General features: G+C 44.1%; 3 protein-coding genes across 3 annotated transcripts; all 3 read left to right on the top strand.

Moving 5' to 3' along the window:
* Nucleotides 1-120: 120 nt before the first annotated feature.
* tstd3 (thiosulfate sulfurtransferase like domain containing 3) lies at nt 121-2,243 on the top strand. Its single transcript, XM_076096470.1, has 4 exons — nt 121-395; nt 541-708; nt 1,107-1,266; nt 1,676-2,243. The coding sequence occupies exons 1-4, from the start codon at nt 266-268 to the stop codon at nt 1,731-1,733; spliced, it is 516 nt and encodes a 171-aa protein (XP_075952585.1). The 5' UTR covers nt 121-265; the 3' UTR covers nt 1,734-2,243.
* A 1,818-nt stretch (nt 2,244-4,061) lies between these two features.
* Nucleotides 4,062-8,119, top strand: LOC142955201 (uncharacterized). The gene is made up of 11 exons (XM_076096648.1): nt 4,062-4,371; nt 4,578-4,737; nt 4,923-5,072; nt 5,584-5,703; nt 5,795-5,890; nt 5,975-6,109; nt 6,200-6,310; nt 6,394-6,504; nt 6,655-6,779; nt 6,881-7,819; nt 8,026-8,119. The coding sequence occupies exons 1-11, from the start codon at nt 4,148-4,150 to the stop codon at nt 8,117-8,119; spliced, it is 2,265 nt and encodes a 754-aa protein (XP_075952763.1). The 5' UTR covers nt 4,062-4,147.
* Nucleotides 8,120-14,591: 6,472 nt separating this feature from the next.
* Nucleotides 14,592-20,348, top strand: prdm13 (PR domain containing 13). Its single transcript, XM_076096410.1, has 4 exons — nt 14,592-14,759; nt 16,219-16,350; nt 16,458-16,578; nt 18,754-20,348. The coding sequence occupies exons 1-4, from the start codon at nt 14,592-14,594 to the stop codon at nt 20,241-20,243; spliced, it is 1,911 nt and encodes a 636-aa protein (XP_075952525.1). The 3' UTR covers nt 20,244-20,348.
* Nucleotides 20,349-22,987: the final 2,639 nt, after the last annotated feature.

Here is a 22,987-nt window from a genome sequence, read left to right as displayed (position 1 = left end):
TTGTATTGATAATGGGTTAACCTTTGAAATATTAAGTGAATGACTTGCGTTTGCACTTGCTAAGCAAGAACTGAAAGGAGGGAGTAGTTTGTCCTTCTGGGGATCCATACTTCTGCGCATGCGCGGGTCAATGTCGGCAGGCTGACTGTGAGCAGTGGGTATTTGTTCTAGTAACGTTAGTTGTCGCACGTAGTATTATTGCGTACTTACGGGTTTATGTTGACGGAGTGTTAATATAGAGCGTAACACAGGGTGTAACTATCCCATGGCTCTCAGAAGGTGTTGCGGGTTAGCGGGGGTCGCTCCGAGGCTGTTATGGAACGTCCTGCCTGGAGCTTACGTCCCTGGACGAACCTCTGCGTCCAGCCTTGTCAACACTCACCACGGTTGCAAAAGTGAGCTTTACATATAACGTTAGCGTTGTCTTAACTTGCAGCGCTGCTCCCCATGTGTGGGCAATGTCAGTGTGAATGAAAGCCGGGTGGCTCGTTTTTCAAATTGTTCACATGTAGCCTTTGACATGTCTGTTTTCGCCTTCAGCTACAACGTTGCAGCTCCGCAGGTTCAGTTCTGCGCCACCGAGCACGGATGTGAGTTATGAGCAGATGAAGCAGCTCCTGGCGGGCCGGAAAGCTGTAGTTATAGATGTCAGGGAGCCCTGGGAGCTCAGGGAGTACGGCTTCATCCCCGGAGCAATCAACGTTCCGCGTGAGTGTTGTTTTCCCTAAGATACATATAAACCTAGTTTTAGCTTGGCAGGGATGTAACGTCATGCCCAGTTGTTAGACCAATATACAAATGTAGTACCCACATAGTTTATCATATGTGCGGGACATGAACACATTTGGAAAACATGCTTCAATGCCACATTCCCAGTCAAATAAAATATATTTGAACATGACACCTGCAGACAAGCTGCACAACTCTCTTCATGGTTAACATTCCTTAGATAATCATAATAAGTGTATCGAGGTACGATGCTTTGATACTGCTTACAGCAGCTCCCAGATCACACCAGACACATTCACGTCTTGTTTTCCCTAACAGCACAGATTTCAAGTCCTACTGGCCGCAACTGAGCTGTCTGTGCTTCTTTGACTTTGCAGTGGGACAGGTGAACACTGCCCTCCAGCTGGGTCCGGACGAGTTCAATGAGAAGTATGGGGGTGAAATGCCCCAGCAGACAGATAACGTTGTGTTCACCTGTCTGGCAGGGGTCAGGAGCAAGACAGCGCTCAACACAGCCGCCTCGTTGGGATACAAAGAGTGAGACATGTCTCCTTGGCGCATATCTGTCAAAATCATTGCTTCTCACCTCATCGTCAAGTCATGTATAGGAAGTGTTGAATAAGATTTCTTGTTATTGTGAGTTGTTAAAAGTGTTTATTTCCCAGTCCGAGCCAAGGCTAGAGTACCACTACCCGTTTGTGGCTGAAGGTTATATCTGTTATATTTCATCATGAGACAGAAACAAGTTTCACCAGCTTGAGATTATTGCAACTGTTGCTGCGCAACGTCAACCCATCAGGCAGTGCTCTTTTGAGAGCTGCCACATACCACATGCAGAGAGTTACTTAATAACAGTACATTCAAACACAAATGCAGTTTCATTTTTGACTCGCCTCTGTTTATGCAACATTTTCATCGACTTTCTTTCTTCTTCCCTCTGTTGCAGTGTTCAGCATTACCTGGGCGGATGGCAAGACTGGGTGAAAAATGAACAGCAGAACTGATCCAGGGATGTCGAAACAAGAAAACAAATACTAATTTAAAGCTTTTCACTGAGATCAGACTGGCGAGCGAGAGCGCATAACAAGGAGTCTTGTTGACTCTTCTGTTGTGTTCCTCATCTGTGAATCCCAAAGACTGAAACCAGAGGGCTCAGCACACATCAACAAGTCCCATGTCTGCTGCTAACAAAAAAATACATTTAAAACTATACTGCAATGTTACTTGAAGTTCCTTGTAATTTAATTTCATCACAGAACTATTTATAAACCCTTTACAACTTCTAAAGAGACAGATATTTATAACCTGTGATTACTCTAAACCAAAATACAAATATCAATAGACAATAAGGAGTGTTAATTTCTACATTATCTATGCAAATGACTACTTTTCTGTATATGATTGTGAATTTAAATGAAGTGGTCCTTTGCCAACGCATCAAGTTGATGCTCATAGATGCATCTGCAGTTGTTGCCAACATTATTCAATTAATAAAATTATAGTTTTGATTAACAGTGATGTCTTGTGTTTTGTAATTATTCTTTTTTTTCAGGTCTTTTAAAAATGCCATTTATTTGAATAACTTGTGATATTGTTGCTGGCTGAGGTGACAGCTGCTGGCACTAAGATGATCTACGGCGTTGAAGGGCTGTGTCTAATAACCGCTGCGTCTCAGTATGAATTTGCCACCCACCCTACAGGGAACATTAACAGCTTCCTCCGTCATCCACGATAATGAATGTGTTTGTTTTCAACAGAGAAGAATACCTCAACTACAGTATGTCGGCCGCTGCCGTGGACCTTGTTCCCTATGAACTTACCCTTTTACAGCTTGAGCTGAAAGTCAACACCGGACACACACACATGACATTCTCGTGATTAGGTTAATCAGGATTTCGAAGTGACTTCCCAAATGCATGAGTAAATAATCTGGCTCAGAGGTGTTAATGCCATTTGTGTTCATATTATAAACAGTGTTCTCCCAGCAAGCAAGGGAACCCCTTAAATGATTGGACATATTTATATTTAACTGTTGAAGCAGGTCTGTGATTCTAAATCGAATAACCTATCATGTGGCCTGTTCAAATAGGAAAACACAAAAAGCAATAAATGACTCTGGAAAGAAGCATGTCCATACCTTCTCAATCTTGTGTTCCCCTTAGCAATTCTTAGCTGAATACAACATTAGACGTGGAAGGTGGGGTTGACTCAGCATTTGAAGTGAGGGTTCATAAATAGGCCTGCTGTAATAGCAAATACCACAACGATGAGTGATGCTATTTGTTTGCCACATGAAAAGAGCTGGTCCGCTGGAGATGGATTGTTCACGTGACTGATTCCACATCTCCCCAAAAAGTCCCACGCTGCTGCAAGATCTGAGCTCAATGGAAAGCAATGGATGCCAGCTTAATCCATCAGGACAGGTTGTCACAGGAACACTAGATTAAAAAACATTATAATGTTATAATGTGTGTGTGTGTGTGTGTGTGTGTGTGTGTGTGTGTGTGTGTGTAACCTGCGTGTTGGGTTTTCTATGAGGGTTAATGTTGCTGGTATTTAATGTTTACAGTAAATATTAAGGACAGTGCAGCGTTTAATGACCCCTGACCAAGTGACCCTGAAGGTGTCAATAAAGAAACGCCCCTGAACAGACTACCCCCCGACCCCCACCCCCCCCCCCTCTCCTTTTCTTCTGCATCCTTATTTCCCCTCAGCAGCAATTAATTTCATTTTCTCTTTTTTTCCTGATTACTATGGTTTTAATATGTTGAAAACACATCAGACAAATAAGTGTTCATTTATGTCAAATCATGCTGGGGCTCTTTGTTCCTCTGCGGCCGCAGCCTCATCAGGTCACCCTCCAGCTTCGGCTCAGCATTCAATTAAAGTCCCTCGTCCCATCAGAGCAGATCACGTCAGTGCTGCACCTACTGGCTGCTGCCGGACCCTGCCTGCTTGCCTGTCTGTCTGCTGCCCAGTGCTGCAGCGGACAATGAGGTGGTGGATGTACAATAATCTCAGCAAAACCCAGAGTGGTTCTGATAAAAAGGAGACTGATACATGATCGCATTCTGTGTTTTCCAGAAAGACTAATGGGTGACGCTGTCAGCCACTATAACAGCCAAGCTCTGCTCCTCACAAGCTGCTGGCAGATATCTGGTGGTCAGAGGTCAAGCCTGATTTGGAGCAGAGGTTCGACATTCCCCAGCTGTGGGCTCATGAACCGGGCTGTCTTTGACAGAGCTGGGGGTATGGCTGGCAACGGGCAGTATAAAACCTGAGGCTGGGTTGACAATCGGGGAGTGCCAACAAGGTGGAACAGTGAAGTGAAGTGCAGCAAACCACAGACAGGCCCTGCTTGAGTATTTCCTTCATCTCCCATCAGAGAACCAGAGGAAACACGAGCGCTAACGCCGCCATGAGCCGCAGCCCGGAGAGGATCTCGTCCTACCGCCGTCACTTTGAGGACAGCAGCACCTCGTCCTACCAGGTCAGGGTGTCCAGCCCATCCCCCGCCAGGAGAGACGCCCGTCATGCCTCCGCCGGTTACTGCTGCAGAGCCGGGGCCGGCGGCATGCGTGTGGAGTCAGCAGGACGGAGGACCGCCTCGGTTGCACGCAGGACTCGCACGGCAGGAGCAGGGTAAGCCACAGTGCCGACAGATGGACAGATGTAGGGTTTATGAGTAAGAGGGCTGTACAGTTAGATTATTTGACATTGTAAAAAAAAAAAAAAACCTTATGTAAAAGTAAGTTCCTCTTTCTCAAGCTCTCTTTCAAGCCATTTTGGAAATGCCATCTACCCCTTCAAAATCCAAATGTCTGTTTGGCCCACGGGTAACCTTTCAGGGTGAGTGCAGGAGCCATGGTCTGTGTTGGGCCAAGTGGAGAACTTCCGATGGATCTGGATGTGGCTGCTGCCGAAAACCAAGAATTCCTCAACACCCGCACAACTGAAAGACAGGAGATGGTCGTCCTCAATGACAGACTGGCTGTATACATTGACAAGGTAAAACAGCCTTCAAACTAACCCCATTTGAATTATATTTGTCAGGCCTGGCTAAAAATGTCTTTCGTTGAAAAATGGGAGCATATTACTCTCACCTCTTTGAGCACATGGACAGGGAACATATTGTGGTGTCTGGATCAGACACACTTGAAATCACAGAGGAGTTGTTTTTTTTGTGCTCACAGGTTCGCTCACTCGAGCAACAGAACAAGCTTCTGGAAGCGGAGATCGAGGCCTACCAGAACCGCTTTGAGAGTCCATCAGGTCTGCGCCTCCTATATGAGGAGCAGCTGAGGGAGCTGAAAAAGATCGCCGACCAGATGAGAGTTCAGCGGGTGAGAAAGAATTCTCCGAGCCGCACATCGCCTCCGTTTCTCCTTTTACATTTCAGACGCTCAACAGAGCGTGAGGACTGAATTCTTTGTTTCCGGCGAGGTTTACACCTCACTGAGCTGTAGCTGGATCCATCCAAGCAACGATACAAGACGTCAACTTGGTGTTTTCAAGGTTCCTTACCTGGTAACAGGCTTATTTCTGGCAGGCAAATGGAGAGGTGCCTCAGCGTGTTAAGGTGTCATGGAGTACAGCTGTCTTCAGCTATGTGTTATGCACAGATGAGATGGCTTGATTCTACATCTGAAGACACACACACACACACACACACACGCACACACACACACACACACACACACACACACACACACACACACACACACACACACAGGAATGAAGTTAGGATATAAAATGCAAAATGCAAAAGTGGCTGATCTACATTTTGCACACCCCCATGCACACGCCTTCAAATCGAATAGGCGACCATATTAATTCTGGCTTCGTGGTTTTCAGGACATTTCCTTGGCGGCTAAGGAATCCAAAGCTGCTCAACTGGAGGCAATCAAAATCAGATATGAGGAGGCAGTGGGGCTGAGGAGGAAAGCTGAGTTAGACATTGAAACCTTCCGTCCAGTAGGTTACATTAATTAGCCGATATCTCCTTCATCATTGAATTCATTTACAGTACCAAACCCACATGTTAACCATGGTGCGTGTTCTTCAGGATGTTGACAAAGCCACCTCCTCACGCATTGCCTTGGAGAAGAAGCTGGAGCAGATGGAAGTTGAAATTGAATTCCTAAAACGGGTCCATCAACAGGTGGATACTATCTTCATGTAAGAAGCACGTATCTTGTTTGCCTTCCATTTTTGTATGATGACTAACGATTTCCTTTATTCCCAGGAAATTGAGGAGCTCATGAAACGGATCTACTCAGCTCACGCGTCAGCTCATAGTGCATTCACCCTGCCTGACCTGGCAGCTGCTTTGAAACAAATCCAGACACAGTACGACGACATTGCCGCCAAAAATCTCCAGGTAAAATAATTGCACATCAGCAAGGTCCGAGATCAAGTTCTCTGTGTTGTAGAAATAAATTCATGTCAATTTTTCCTTCCTTATTTTTAGGAGATGGATTCATGGTATAAAAACAAGTTTGAAGATCTCACCAGTAAGACCTCAAGGCATGTGGATAAGGTTCGAAGCGTTAGAGATGTAATAGCAGGTGCCAAAAAGGATGTGAGTATCCAAAGGGAAAATGAATGAATGAGGCTTGATTGACAATCGATATTAAATTACTATAATCATAAAAATATCTCCAGATCCAAAGCAAAGATCGTGACTTGGATGCCCTGAGGAGCAGGAATGAAGCTCTTGAGGCCAAGATCCGAGAGGCACAAGAAAAGTACAAGAAGGAACTGGAAGACCTGCAGGTAAAGATTGACTCATATAGTCCCAGGATGCAAACTGGGTCACACCAGAGTCAATTGTGAACACATACACTTACTTTCATGCATGCAGACACAAAGCCAACACAATAATTCATTTGTAAAAGTAATATTATGGCTCTGTTAACCTAATAGGCTCGGATTGAGGCCCTGCATCTTGAGCTGAAATCCACAAAGGGGAAAATTGCACTGCACCTGCGCGAATACCAGGAGCTTCTGAATATCAAGATGTCTCTGGAGATTGAGATTACAACATACAGGTGAAGGAAAAATTACTTATTATTGATGTAGTGCCTTGAAATATTTTAAATAAATGTAAATAAAAGTTTTGTCCTTTTCAAATATTTTATTTCTGTTACAGAAAACTTATTGAAGGAGAGGATCTGCGGCTCTCTGACATGATGCAAACCCTGTCCCTTACCAGCTGTAGCATGGGCGCCATTGGTGGTGGGATGAGCTTCAGTGGAGGAGGAGGAGGTATGGGTGGTGTTGGTGGAATGGGTGGCGGGATGATGGGAGGTAGTGGTGGAGGTGTTGGAGGCATGGGGAGTGGAGTAGGAATGGGTGGGGGCATAGGTGCAGGAAGCATGGGTACAGCTCAAGGCAGTGGGGCTGGAGGAGTGGGTGGAAGAATGGGTGCTGGTGGTCCGGATGACAAGAAGGGTCCTGTTGGTAGGGCAGGAGGGGCAGACATAGGTGGCGTTCATGGATTGGGAGCTGGTGGTGGAGTTCTAGGAGCTGGTGCTAGGGGTGTGGGTACTGGTGGAGGCAGGGGAGGAGTGGGTGCTGGAGGAATGAATGGTGATGGCGCTGCTGGTATTGGGGGGTTGGGCACTGGTGCTGGAGGTGTAGGCACTGGTGCTGGAGGTGTGGGTGTTGATAGAAATGGGGGATTCGGCACCGGAGGCAAAGGTGAGGGTGGTGTTGGAATGGGTGCAGGTGGTGGCACTGCGGGTTCAGGTGGCATGAGCGGCACTGGAATGGGGTTTAGTGTAGGAAATGGCAGTGTTGGTGGAGGGACGGGTGATGGGATTGGTGGAGGCATAGATAGAGATGGAAGTAAAGATCGTGGAATGGGTTCTGCTGGGATGGGTGGCGGAATCGGAGGCAATAGAGGAACTGGGGATGTGGGGGGAGGTGTTGCACTGTCAGGCATTGGTGGAATGGGGAAGATTGGTGGAGGAATGGGTGACACTGGTGGGACCGGGGTGGGATATGGATCCGATGGATATGACGGCAACAATGAGCCCTACACAGAGCAGGCTGTGGAGCTGACGGAGAGGAGGACGGTACTCATTAGGTAAAGGTACCATCAGGTATTTTTTCTATTTCTTTTGCACATACATTCTTTGTATCGCAGCAGTAAAACTCAAAAAAATCTGACATGCCCATCGCTTGGGAAATAATTACTTAAAGTGTTTTAAATCTGCTTTTACAGCTACTTTAAGGTCCAACCAGCTTCTTTTTTATAATTGAGCCCTCTGCATTTTCTGTCCTCCCCTACAGAACTGTTAAAAATGATGATCAGGTGCTGTCGATGGACCACCAGGAACAGACCTACATCATCACTGGTGCAGCCGATGACTCCGATGACGAATGAGCAGCATGAATCCCCAATTGACCTCCCCTCGCCCTTAAACCTCCACGCCCCTCTGAGCTTTGCACTGACCAAAGCCCATGTCTGGGCACTGACCTTTGCCCTTTGCCCTGGACAAGAAGACCATGAATGACCCTTTGCCACAGAGTGAAACCTTCACCTCATAGGGTTTAAATATGCTTCACTAACACTAAACATGGTCTCTAAACTTTTGTGTGCCTTACACTCCCCCCTCTTTTCTACTTGCTGCAAATAAAGCTATCAGCATTCAATTACCTTGTCTTTTGTAGTGTTTGTGCTTGAGGTGCCCTACAGGACACAGGATGTTATCAATACTATATTCATGAAATGCTGGTAAAAGCATATTTTTTGCTCAACTGAGAGAGATGTTTTTTATTTTGATAGTTTTGGCTGGGAAGCATAAAAAAGTGGAAAAAGGGAAAGGAAGTATAGCGAGGGGACAGCAAAACCGAGAGAAAGACAGAATCACCTGAGGGTCAAGGCGGTCGTCCTGACACTTTCTGGAGGGCTAAGGAATCCGTCAGTCAAATTCTGTCCTGCAGCGGAGTGACGGCTCACAGCCGTTTCCTGTCCTCATTCCATCCACATCCACACCTTTTCCTCCTGCTGCTGATTGGGAGCGATTGGATCTGGCCAGCAGATGCCAAACACAGTCAGTGTCCTGCTCAGGGGCATAGAGCAGAGACATGCAACACACCAATCCTCTGAGAGAAACTGCAACAAAAGATAGGAACAGGACCAGTGTTATTATGGAAACAAAAACATTGCTGTGCCATCATTATATGACTTAAATCAAGTGAAGATCAAAAACCTTATATTATAGCACAGTGGAATGCTTCTACGATAGTGGAAACATACAATAAAAGATGGGAATGATCAGTAATAAATCAAATGCACATATTTATTGGTTATCTGCCTAATGCTTCAAATGTGATAAGAATACATTTTGGAAAGGATATGCTGGATAAACACTCTAATTCCTGAGAATTTGGAATACAATAAATTTAACAAAACAATAACATTTCCAACTCAAGAAAAATGCTAAAAAAAAAAAAAACGGAGATATTTGTATTAGCGAAAATGAATTTTTTACACAATCCAACTTATGATTCAGATGATAATATAATGAAAAACAAGCAAGATGAAACCAAATTACGTTAATAAGTATTTGGAGCCAAAGCGCCTCTCTTAGATCTACATCACTGTATTATATCATTGCTTAATACATCATTTTTGCAATGATTATGCACAGACTTCATGTTGAAGCAATCAATATTTCTCTCGCACATCGTTTCCACAAGCTCATCCCACCCGAAAACGCGGGAGACAATTAGTTTGAGCCTAGAACTGTCAATCGGAGATATAATGAGCAGCCGCGAGACGGTCATATCATTACATTACATTTTGTTACCGCGAATTAATAATGTGCAGCCAACCCGAACGATCCGCGGCCTTTACATTTAGGCTCAAGTTCAGGGAAATAAATGGACTTCTCATCAATATGATAAGATGGAATTTATTAACAATTATCAACAGACAAGCGGGAGTGTTGGAGCTGCGCATGTGTATGTGTGTGTGTGTGTATGCGGAGCTCTCCATGGTGCTTCGTCTTCCCAGAGGAAAACCGGACGCATTGGAAGAGACGAGTATATCATTCAAATTAATAAATAAAATATACACAAACCTGCCTTCGCAGACGCAAAGAGTTTGTCAAAAAGCATTCCCTACAAATTCTCAAATCACAAATGTGAGGCACTTTTTATTTTTTTTAATATTTGGCAAATTTAGACACAAACTATTATTATTATCATCATCATCATGATGATCATAATTATTGTTGTATTGTAATCATCATTATTATAATAATAACAATTATTATTATTATCATTGGAATTATCATTAATATTTTTGTATGACCACTAAAAAACAGAAAAATTCAAAATATACATTTTAACTGTCATAAAAACACCACAAGGGAAAAAAAGGCAATACAATTATTCAGATATTTGTTCAGATAATAACCATGACTTCGGCCAAAACATCTGGCCTCGTTCAAACATACAGGCCAGCCAAGGTTACGTGTCTTTAAACATGCTCTTTGCCATCATAGATGTTTTGCTCAGACTTTTAGTTTGCAGAAACACGCCGCACAGCCAGTTGGGTCACTAACCTCCGTCCATATAAGAAAACGTTTTAGTCGGAGCCGAGGGAGAGAGCTCCTTGCATTCACCAAGAAGGGCAAAAGTTGTGACTTTCTTTGAAACCTGCGATTTTCTGTCACTTTGTGCGTATGCTTTGGGTGGCTAAATCCCAATTAGGGTCGGCTGACACGCTGCTCTATTCATGCAGAGCCGCGCCTGCATACATTTGCCTAGGAATGAACTTCTCAAATAGATCTCCTGCTAAATGCGTCGGACAGCAGAGAGAATTGGCCTGAGTGACACTTTCTTTCCGAGGCGCTCGAGTGAGAAAAGGTATGAATTTATAAGGTACACCGAAACATATCAATTCACGCAAACTTCACACGCTTTTATCCGCGTCTCCTCATGCGAGACAAAGTGAGTTTAAGTCAGGGAAATGTGGCCTGAAAAAGCCCGGCGCAAAAAAAAAAAACTTTGTAGAGACTTTGAATACCGAAACGGTGCAGCCCACTTCGGTGGGAGGAAAAAAAAGAGGAGAGAAAGCATTTTGAATGAAATCACGCATGAGCAGCGTTGAATCAGGTGCCGTTTATTCGGCTCCTCTCTAATGCGATTTTGAATATTAGTCTGGTTTAAAATCCCAATCATGTCATCTGGTGGGAGTCCCATACAAGCATAATTACTATTCAAACGCGTCGCTAATGTCCCACCCGCATCAAGGCAGCTGGTCTGCCTCTGGTGCAGCTTGCATCTTTCCCCGGGTTTCTCAGAGAGAAGAAAACACCTTTAACATGGTGGGTGTCAAGAAAGAAAATAAAAAGAGCCGAGGAAAAAGATAAACAGGCCCGTCCAAAACCTTTTTCCTCTTTGTTTGAGATCTGAAAGGAATAATAATACGTTCTGATTCCTTTGCTGGAGAGAGTTCAACCTGTCCCCGAAAACCAAAAGCACTAGGATTTAAGATTTCTTTTTTGTAATTAGGCTATAAGAAGTGTGACCAAATAGATGTGAGAGGTGCCGAAGGTGTGGGCTTACATGCGGAGAAATAAATGGATTTAGACAAACACGGAGTCATTTCCAAGACGTGGGAATCTGTGAGAAATAGGCCACGCTGCTAAGTGGGACAATGATTGGGCTCCTCTGAATGGACCCCCAAACAAAGTTTATGGGTCGACATAAAAAATGTGTTTTCTCCCGAGCTCGGAGGGGTCTTAAATAGTAGGCCATTGAAACCAGTCCAGGAGAGGTGGTGGTGAACCCTTGGCACCCCTGAAGTATAGTCTTGGAGCATGAATGCAGATCCCTGGTGGGGCATTGCTCTCTGTATTTACCGCGTTGCTTTGCACACAGGTTGTTCCTCTATATTCATGGCTCATTAATGGCCAACCAGTTAAATCAGAGCCCCACCGTTTAGACAGTTAAATCGCCCACCAAAAAAGGCTGGCAAGAGTCAGGCAGAGCCGCCCATAAAAACGTCTTGAGACTGCGATTCTTCTCCAGTCGTTATTTACGTTTATTAAAGAGACGCGGGGTTTGATTTAAGGGATGCGCACTGGCGGAATGCTGTTGATTGACTCCACGATATTGTCCCAGAATAAAGATCAGACCGTGTAATTAATGTCTTTTCCTTCTTTTTTTTTTTTTTAAGAAGCATGAGGAACAATACCGCTGGTCAAGCCATGTAATTTCATTTAATTTTCCATCCCATTTGCCTCCAACACTCTGACACCGAGCCTTTTGACTGCTCTTCGGGGCTTCAGAGCGCACAGTGGAGCGGGGAGATTCACCCCCAGCGACTTCTCCGCAAACAGAAAGGAAAAGTCTTCGCCTTTTTCTCTCCCCTCCTCCTCCTCTTCCTCGGAGAATAATTCATTTCACTGTGGAGAAGTGCGGGGCTTTAAAAGAAACCAGCGCAAGGGTGGATGGGAACCAGCCGCAAATGGCGAGGCGTTAATAAATAACCCCCTCCGCACAGCCAGGCGCAAACATTGCGCCCATTGATGAGATTGTTCGCGTGTCGTCCAGGCTCTTTGACTGACTGTGGAGGAGCGCGGGGAGGAGAGCGAGAGAGAGAGGAGAGACGAGGGATGCCTGCGGAGAGAGAGAGGGAGATTAATGTCTATTAGTTTATTTACAGCATTTGTTAACTGAACACACTGAATTCAAACTGAAATTATTTCATGCAGTGATTTAATCCGAGCTGTGGATCGTGTATCATTGTTGTATCGTGTAGGTTTATTTATATTGTATTTGATTCATTCGCAAGTACTGCATGGAGGTATAACTCTAATTGCTTTTGGACATTTTATAATTTTATTTTATTTCTTCTAAACAGTCATATCCTGGGGATTTTTTTTGCCAGCACAAGAATAGGCTACTTGTCCACAGTGGACAGGTCAGAGGTCAAAGTGTTAATGGTCTGAACTGATCGCCCACCGGTTCCTCTGTTCTTCCTCTCTGCTCAGACTCATCATCAGAGATCTACGCAGAGCCACGTGTTCTCCCTTTCTCTCCGACGTCTCCCATCATAATACATCCATTAATAGGCGACCTGCGCCAACCAACCAGAGAGTCAATAATTTCAGGCCTTTAAAATCCGTTTAGTCATGTGATCTGAAATAGTGTAGGCCTATGTGAATATGTTCCATGATAATCTGAATGTGGTTACAGTTGAGCTGATGGTCGTCTGATTCAAATTTTGCATTGGACTGTCTTGATGGTGCACAGTGAGACATGTGTCTATTTAGATTTGTTTCATCAATTAATTGATCCTTCTGACAAAATCCACCTTTAAATCACACCAACCATTAAAAAACAACAAATGGACTATCTGAAAAAAGGCTCTGACTCAAAAGCAGGGCTGCTTATCTTAGGTCAATGCAACCTTTTGGAGATAAATCGTATTTCGTAAAATAAATAAATAAGACAATCAAGACCCTCAAATCAATTAGTCAAACACTTTAAATCAATTACTCATTAACAGTATTTTAATCTGACAGTGACTTGGGGACGGCTTTGACAATGGATTTAGAATGAAAATATTAAAGTAAATATTGAAACATTTTATTCACCAAATATCAGATTTTCTTCTAATGCCTTCACAATCGATTTACATAATATTCTTGGGAAGATTTTTGCTGATATTGTGAATTCTGAGCAATTTATAATTAATTACTTATAATTAGTAATTATAAATTAATATTTCGTCAGTAGAATGCCTGAATTGAGCTACCATTCAAAGATAAAATAATGTCATTATTACCCCCCAAAGAAGATTTGTGGAACAGTATTTATTTTTCTGGCCCTTGCACACTGATACAGCAGAATATACGTGTTGAATGAGGAAGACAAGACAAGAAAACCACAAGTGTGCGTTGGGAAGATGGTGATGGTTGTTCTTTAGTAGTTTTTCCCCTTCTCTCTCTCTCTCTCTCTCTCTCTCTTCCTGCTGCTGGTTCCTTTTCAGTACCTGCCTGATCTCCACCCGGCACACGCCGAGAGTCAATAGAAGTTAACAAGTCCTCTAAACTTTCCTGCTCTTTTGTTAAACTGCGGGAACAAAGGAGGAGGGAGAATAAAGCGCTTTGAAGTGGATAAAACCTCAAAGAATGCCAGCCAAGTAGATTTAAAGTAGCCGCTGATTTCCAAAACCTGGCCTGAAAGGGGAGAATGGAAAAGGGTGAGGATTTATGGATAAATTATACAGTGGATTTGTCAGTTAAAATATCGGAACTGTCCGGAGGACAAAGCCACATGCTGAGGATTAATGGTCGCTCCGGACCTTTGATTCTGCTCCCTCTTTTCTCTCCTCTTGACAAATTGGATTTTGGGGATGGGAAGGTCGCCTGGCCCTTTGTGTCTCTTGACCGTTTTAGAGCAATTCATTATGCGGCGGGGTGAGGGAAAGTCTCCATGTGACCAGGCCGGCCCGTTTTTCCCCTCTCCTCACAGCTGCTGGGAGAGCCCAACTCTCTCACACTCACTCACTCACACACGCACACACACACGCGCACACATGCGCGCGCTCAGACTCGCTGCTTCAAACTCAAGACCGCTCCCCCCTTGCCCCCCCCCTTTAAACTACCTTATAGCACAGCATCACCTCGGGAGGGGTGGAGGGCGCGGAGGGTTGTTGAGAGAGAGGGGGGGGGGGGCTACCTTGCCTGCACCATCACTAGATAAGCCAGAGAGCATAACGCCAACACATCACTTTGAGGGCGGATATCGGCCGGTCCTCATCCTCTCTTCCTCCTCCTCTTCTTCTTCTTCCTCCTCCTTCCTTGCACTCTCCCACTCGGTCTCCATCAGTCTTCATGGTTCTGATCTCACCCCACGCCATGCAAGCCACCCGGGCGTCCACCACCGTCAGTGTGTTTGCGGACTGCAGCGTACCGGCCGGGCTCCGGATAGGACCGGTACCGGGCGTCTTCAAACTCGGGAAGTACGTGTCGGACCGCAGGGAATTCGGATCCAAGAAGAAGGTGAGTTAAAAAAAACTAAAAAACACTGAAAATATCTCATGTAAATGTGTTTCTTTCTGTGCAACGCCATAAATGCGTTTTATTTTGAAATGTGTCGAGGTGGTGCGAGTTAATTAGGTGCATTCGATAGCTTTGAATGAAGGTTGCATTGCTATATTTTAAATACACTTTTATGTACCACTTGTATTACCAATTTTGCTATTCAAAAATTGCATGAAAAACTTTTCTTTTCCAAAAGTTTTAGTGAACAAAATTGACAATAAATAACCCTCTTTAATATATTAACACACTATCTTGTTCTCGCTTTACATTTCAGTGTGCGCGATATAAAAAACGAACGGACTGACTTGGATTTTAAAGCTGCACTGTCAAACTCCATCGGGCCTTCGCTTATTAAATGGTTTGGCCTGTCAAGTTGGAAATAATTGAGCTCCATTAGTGGCCGACTTGTCAGTCTGTGCTTCTACTTAACCGGCCTAATGGGCGACCCGGGTCTGCTGTGTGGGATTGCATGCCCTCAGCCGCCTCACATTTCACCGCCTGGCGGGCCTGTTATCCCGATGAGCCGTTTAATTTTAATGCAATCCGGCCACGGAAAGATGGCACTGAGGCAGCGGCCGCAGCCTGGGGCTATACGAAAATTGTTGATAATAATAAAACTTATAAAAGATAGAAATAAACAAACCGCATTCGTGTTTTTTGGACTGGGATTATTCTGAGCAAGTGTGGAGGTAAACCTAAGTCCCGAGGAGCAGATAATTAGAAAAATAAATGTCTCTAGACATTGAAATAAAAAATACAAGCATTCAAACACACTTATTTTCTTCACACGCACAGGAGTAAAGAATTTATGGCTCTGGGTGCATCTATAACCGCACCCTGTTATTGTTGGGAGCTGTCAGCGGCTGTGATTGATGCGTCTAAATGCGTGGCCCCGGGCTGCCGGCGATCATCAGGTGCAATCTCCGTGTCAAATGTCACGCTTCGATCTTTAATGTCCTTGAACAGTTTAGAAACGCTCTGACACTCCTCAAATTCGTTTCCCATATCAACTCAATTAGGCCCGAGTGTCATTCTCTTTAGTAAATTATCAGCAGAGCGGATAAAGACGCATTAAGCGCGCTTTGGTCATGCGTGGCCGAAGCACCTCCAGGTAACACAGCAGACAGACACTGACAATAATGGCGAGAGAATTCGTAAAATAAAATACTAATTAAAAAATTAAAAAATAACTAAATAAAAATAGCAAATAGGGTGATTAATAAATAAAGTGTACAAAGAAAAGCTGCAGAAAAAAAGAGGCCAAATGTGTTTTTGAACAGCTGTAGCCTAAATATTTATTTAGTTATTCGTTCGTGAAAGGGGGACATGTTAAATAGCCTCGGTGTTCACATTTCTCATCATTCCTACTGTTCGTGCCTCGTGCTCATTCTGAACCGTTTGTCTGCATGGCTTATAGATCCGCTTGGTGCGGGGGGAATTCGTGGATGAGTCGGGCTGTCCCGTGCCAGACTGGATCGGACTGATCCGCGCCGCCAGGAACAGCCAAGAGCAAAACCTGGAGGCCGTGTCGGACTTACCTGGCGGACAGGTGAGTGTTCCTCACATCACACTTTGAGGCCAATGTCAGATGTACATACACACACATTTGGACACTTCATTGAACTTCAGCTCCTCTTCCCCTTTTTCTGTTTTAAGATTTTCTACCGCGTGCTGAGAGAAATCCCCGCAGGAGAGGAGCTCAGTGTTTGGTACTCCAACGCTCTGGCCCAGTGGTACGACATCCCCACCACGGCCACTCCCACGCACGACGAGAAAGGTAAATCAGACTGCTAATAATGACCCATAGTTCAGCCAAACGGCCTATATTATCTGGAAATGAAGTGATGGGAATTACAGGGAAACTATGACCACGCGAGCTCTGAATTATAAGGATCTGTATATCTGGCTGTGAACAGATGTGGAGCCCTGGGGATTGAAGATACTAATGAGAATAATTCGAAAAACCATATCAATTTTAAATTAAACGTTTTTTAATGCGTAAAGATGTTTATTATTACTTCTGAGTGGGCTCCTGTGTCTACAGAGAGGGCTGACATTGACACAACATCGACATGTTGAGGGGTCCATCACTGTACAGTTAAATGACTGCCAATACCCGTGATGTCTCTCCATTATCGCTCAGTGATGGAAATCAATTGGATGTTGTTTTTACCTCAGGCAGCCTGTTTTTTTAATCTATTAATTTATTCATCGTAGAATCCCAAACGTTACCACATTTGTTTTTTCATCCAACGAAAATAAAATACATTTAAGAATTAGTCTTTTAGAAAAACCACATCGTTTAATTCGTTTAAATAAAGGGATGATAACATTACTTCAGGCCTATGAGAGCAATGATTGGGTCGCTATTTAGCCAGATGAAGGTGAAGCCTTTAATCATTTGGAGTTGGCTATTAATAATTCAATATTGGCGAGCAAAACTAACTCCGATTGCAGGAATGTTAGACAACGCAGGTTATAAAATAAACAGCACAACTAATGGGGCACTACAGTCCAATTTCAGCGTGTATCACCACAGACATTATTTCCTTTCAGAATATCTGAAGAGTTCTTGTTTGAGTTTTGTCATCAGCCATGTGTCGCGACTTTTAATCAATTTGTTTGGGCTAGTAATGATAATTTGGCAGTTGCGCTTGGGGATTAGTCCCTAATCTTGGCAAAATACCAGCTCGGAAGGAACTAATCCGTTTAAAAAATAGGAAAAGATTATTATCAACAGTTTGCAGGGAATTCCATCAATTAAGTAATTGAATAAATATAAAAAGCAAAACGGCGAAGCTTCAAATGATATCAAACTTGCGCCGGGAAAAGATAATAATAGTTGCAATAAAGTAATTACGGTACTTGAAGCACCATTAAAAAAAAAGAAAAAAGAAATAAATTAAAAGCAGAAATTGACGCGTCTCGGTGACCATGGAAGAAGAAAGAGGGCTGGTGATTCAGTTGCGAGACGGAGGTTAACAAATGTCATCGCGTCATTAATATTCATGTATTCAAAAGCAAATAAATTCAAAAACAAGTGCTTCACGGCAAATTAGGTGGGTGCGTCAAGGTATTGTGGCCTAATGAATGCTAACTTTTATATGGGGTGTATATTGCCCTGATTCTCCGGCCCAACACCGTGTGCGCTCCTGGACATACGCTCGCTCCCATTATTAGGCGTCAACAGATGGGCCGGCGCCATTGTTTCTGGAGACTTGCGATTTCAAGCAACAGCTGCTGTCACTTCCACGGGAAAGCGCACAGAGAGGGAGAGTGCCGCGTTCAATGCATCGGTTCCTGAGCGCCAGATTGGGCAGGGCGTTTGCTCTTTTGATGGAGATCATAAACAATGGCCCGTATGAGGATTACAAAATCATTACATCTATATTAACCTCTGAGTGCTCGACTGGGGGGCGGGGGTCATTAAAATGGCCTCCTGTGTCTGTTACCATTTGGCACCAGATCTTAGACACCGGATCACATCTATCCTTATATTTGAATTTATAGGTGATGTGCAGCAGTGCCTGATGGAAATGTTACTCTGTAAAAGGGACATTTTCAAGGGAACATCGACGTTGCAATGTTTTAATATGACAATCCCTGCATTTTGATGGCAACATACTGCAAAATGTATGTATTTTCGTTTACATCACACCTTCTGTACAATTTGTGTGCTCATGCTGCCTGTAACCCTAACCATCATGGTGGTTTGGGGGAAGAAGGGGTGGGGGGGGGGGGGGGGGGGGGGGGTCACTTCTCCGTTAAGGCGCTCACAGGTCTTTCTCTACAGGTTGCCATGCTGTTATTTTCATTTTACGCACGGACCTGGCATTTTACGCATGGGGATTTATACATGTTCATGTCGTTATCTGGCTTCACGCTGTGTTGAGCGATTTAATGATCCGCATCCATCTGATAATTAATGCCACGTTTGCTGTTGTCGCTACAGGTGAGGAGCGCTACATCTGCTGGTACTGCTGGAGAATATTCAAGTACCCGAACACGCTCAAGGCCCACGTCCACTTCCACTGCGCCCTGAGCAACGGGCGAGGGTTTGTGACCAGCGAGCAGGCCAGAGGGACGGAGACCTTCAGCAGGTCGCCGAAGTCTGGAGACATCCCCAACACTTCGACCTCTCCGAGGAGCGGCCGCAGTAACTCCTCCATCTCAGACTCTGGCAGGCGGGCGGTGTCCTCCTCGCCTTTCCCGCACAAAGCGGGACTGTCAAAGAAAAGCAGCTCAGAGGAGCAAGACAGGGCCCTCGACATGAGCGTTACCTCAGCCAGAAACCAAGGACACATCCTCGGCTTCGGCGCCACATCCTCAGTGCTGAGCAGCATGGGCTTCCACCCGGGTGTGCGCTCGGCCTTCAAACCCACCGGTGTCGCCAAAGTCCCGGGCGCAGACGCCTCCAGAGAGGACACGAACGGGAAGCTGGGCGGCCTGGGATTCAGCAAACTCATCGGGAACATGAAACCGATCCGCAACGTGGGCGAGGCTCTGAACGGAGGAGGGAGCCACCCTCCCAAGTGCACACCTGCAATCATGGACTCCGCATCTCCAATGGTGCCATGCACAAACACAATCCGAGGATTCCCGTTGCTGCCTCACATGGAGGAGACCTCGGCTTTTAAGCACGTAGATAGTCGGTTGCACTCCGGCCTGTCCCCATCCCGCTACCCCCAGATGCCCCCCGGACTCCACTTTGAGCGGTTCTCCCTCCCTCACTTCGACGGTGTCAAGACGTATGGCGGAGACTGTAACATCCCACTTATGCCCCTCACGGTCTATAACGGGGAGCTTCTGTACAGCTCGCCTTACTACCCGCTGAAATTCCACTTCGGCAACCTCCTCAAGTACCCGGAGTCCATGTCCTACTTTGGCGCGCCCTCGCTGAACCACGACCTGGGCTCAATCACCAACATCGACCGGGAGATCGCCATGCACACGCAGCAGCTGTCCGAGATCTCCGCAGAGAAGAACCGGACGAGGCTGGACACGATGCCCACCGGGAGCGCCAGCAACGCTGGCTCTGGCAAACCGAAAAAGGGACACCTGTGTCTGTACTGCGGCAAGCTGTACTCGAGGAAGTACGGGCTGAAAATCCATATGAGGACTCACACGGGTTACAAGCCGCTCAAGTGCAAAGTGTGCTTCCGGCCGTTTGGCGACCCCAGCAACCTGAACAAACACATCCGGCTCCACGCGGAGGGGAACACGCCGTACAGGTGCGAGTTCTGCGGCAAGGTGCTTGTGCGGAGGCGGGACCTGGAGAGGCACGTCAAGTCCAGGCACCCCGGGCAGACCGTCAAGAAATTGGACGAGAAAGCGGGCGGCCTGTTCGAGGACGCGGAGCAAAAGAGTGACAATGACAGTGACGTGGACGTGTGCTTCACCGACGACCAGAGCGACCAAGAGTCAAGCAAAAATACCGACTGAGATGCGTCGGTGCCCACAGAGACTGCTCATTGACTTTAAATTATGTACACGAGAAAAAAAAATGTCATTTAGTTCTGTGTTGAATCTTGATTTTTTTTTTTTACATTTGAGACACTGACCCATCTGAACTATGGCACCAACTTTTCTAAACGTAATGATAATTCGCAGTTGAATTATTACTTTTTGACTTAAAGGGAGTACTGTTTTTGTTTGGCGGTTTGTTTCGTCAAAAAAAAATGTTTTCCATATATTTAATTGTTAGTCGCAGTTAAAATGTTCTTTGTCTCGCTCGTGGATACTGCAACAATGTTCCCCGGCTGTGCCAAATAACCTGTGGCCTTTGGGTTTTGGCACGCTCTCCTAACCATGCTGGTGCGGCAGACAATTTCGCTCGTTTCAAATGCAAAAAAAAAATCTGAATTGGTATCATTTTTTGTTTTTTATGCAAATGGTGAAATCTGTCTTCATCTGCTGCGTCTCAAAATACTGACAATTCTACAAAACCATCAACTGCACACAAAACGAGAACAATGATCCAACATCACTAAGAGACATTTTCAGAAAAACAAACAGTCAAGGCTGAATATGAGACTTAATTACCTGAGATATATATTTTTAGTAGTGTAAAAAAAGGTAACGGTTGTTTTTTTTAATGTCTCTCCCTGAGGAAGGATCTATGACTGAAGGCCTTATCCAAAAAAAGAGCACTACATTCCATCACAGTGGATATAGCCGCATTCTAGTAAATTATGAGCTGCAAAAGAATATGATTCTTTTTTTTAATTATTATTATTATTTTACTTTGCTTTTATTGTGAGAAAAAAATGGCATCATTCCCACATTCCCTTCTAAACTGTCAGTTGCACTTTAAAAACAGCAATGGGCATTTTCATTTCAACAGGACGGATTATTATAAACGAATTTATGTTCAGGACTTCATTAGAGATCTCGGATTCCCTGCGCCTCGCTGAGTAACACACTGTACTTAAATTTGCACTTTCTTGCCGAGGTTACGCTGTTCTTAAAGAAGCAGCCACAGCAGCACCCAGTTTATTTAAGGAGTTATTTCTAGAGAGAGAAAATTGTATTGATTGCAATTATAGCCTGTAAAGAAGTGTAAAGTATGATATTTCACATTTCAGTGGAGAAGTGTTGTATACGTTTGTTTATAAGTGATATTGTCTATGAGCACAATATTTTACTCCCGTCCATTAAGTCGTTGGTTTTTGAATAAATTTAATTTAAAATATCAAAAAAAAGTTGTTTGAGGTTTTCCTTTTTTTCCATCCGCGTGAGATTTTCAAAATGAGTAACAACGTAATGCCATGTAAACCCGATTAAACTCTACGATATGATATTCGTTAAGTTTGCTCAGTTGTTTTGTGTTGCACAATCAGCCTTGAGAATGCGGTTGAACCGATATGCAGATGGTACATAATATATAATAGAGAACACGTATTAGTCATAACAGTTATGACGCAGTAAAATAATCCGCATTGATGCTCAGTCAGTCGGGCCTGTTGCCATCAATGAAAAGGTTCATGCACAGATGACGAGCCATAGCAAAGCTATAGTATAATGGTGTTTTTCTCTTCTTCTCCTTTAATAATAATAATAACAAATAATAATAATTAAAAATATCTGCCAAAGGAAGAGGTATTTGGATGCTTAAATAATGGTAGCAATACAGCAATGTAAAAATACTCTGTTACAAGTTCTGCATTAAAATGCTACTTAATTAAAGGGGACAGTTTACCCAAAATAAAAAAAACATATTTTTCCTCTCACCTGTGTTATTTATCGAGCTAGACTGTTTTGGTTTGAGTTGCAGATTTTTGGAGATATCGACCGTGGAAACTTCTGCCCTTTCTCCAAAAATAATGGGACTAGGTGGCACTCAGCGTGTGGTATTCAAAGAGCCAACATAATAATAATACGTTTTGAAAAATTCACACGCAATAACGGCATCAAATGCTAGAAAAGAGTTCAGAGGTTCTAGATAAACCAGGTCATGATTTCTGGAAAGAGACATTGCTGTTGAGTTTTCAGAAATGTATTTTTTGACATATAGTCCTATTATATTGGAGAGAAGTGCAGACATCTCCACAGACGATATCTCCAACACTTGGCAACACCAAAACAACTACATTGATAAATAGAACTCCAGGTGAGAGGAAAAACAATTCATTTGGGGGTGAACTGTCCCCTTATTTAGGCTATAAGTAAATGCACTAAAATCAAATGAATAATACTTTCCCCTGTCAGTGTTACACTATCCTATTATTACAGCATGTAAGCATGCTTCAGTTCTCAGGTCGAGATAATTTATACCAATGTTTATGCTGTTATTTTAATCTCTCACAATGCATCATATTTATTATATGTTTCTGACTTGTACAGTGAGTATAGCTGTCAAATGAATGTAGTGGAGTAAAAAGTACAGTATTTCTCTGTGAAATGTAGTGAAACAGAAGAATAAAGTGGCATCAGAAGGGAATACTCATAACTCAAATCTTACTTCAGCACTGTCCCATTTCACCATACAATCCCCTAATGTTGAACCTTTCTCATTCATATGTATACATAATTTATATAATTATTCAGAGAGAGGTTTTTGTGGTGGTAAAATAAAAGCTGCCGCCTCCAGCAGGCTGCTCTCCACACACTTCTACTCCTCTGACCAGTCAAACACCTTTTCACTGCACACAGCGGGAGAGAAAACAGGTGCAGCCATGTTTCAGATA

The sequence above is a fragment of the Anarhichas minor genome, unplaced genomic scaffold (assembly GCF_050575085.1).
Source record: "Anarhichas minor isolate MPS153535 unplaced genomic scaffold, ASM5057508v1 ptg000022l, whole genome shotgun sequence".
Taxonomy (NCBI): domain Eukaryota; kingdom Metazoa; phylum Chordata; class Actinopteri; order Perciformes; family Anarhichadidae; genus Anarhichas; species Anarhichas minor.
The sequence above is the reverse complement of the archived record's forward strand: the minus strand, read 5'-3'. Positions and strand labels throughout refer to the sequence as shown.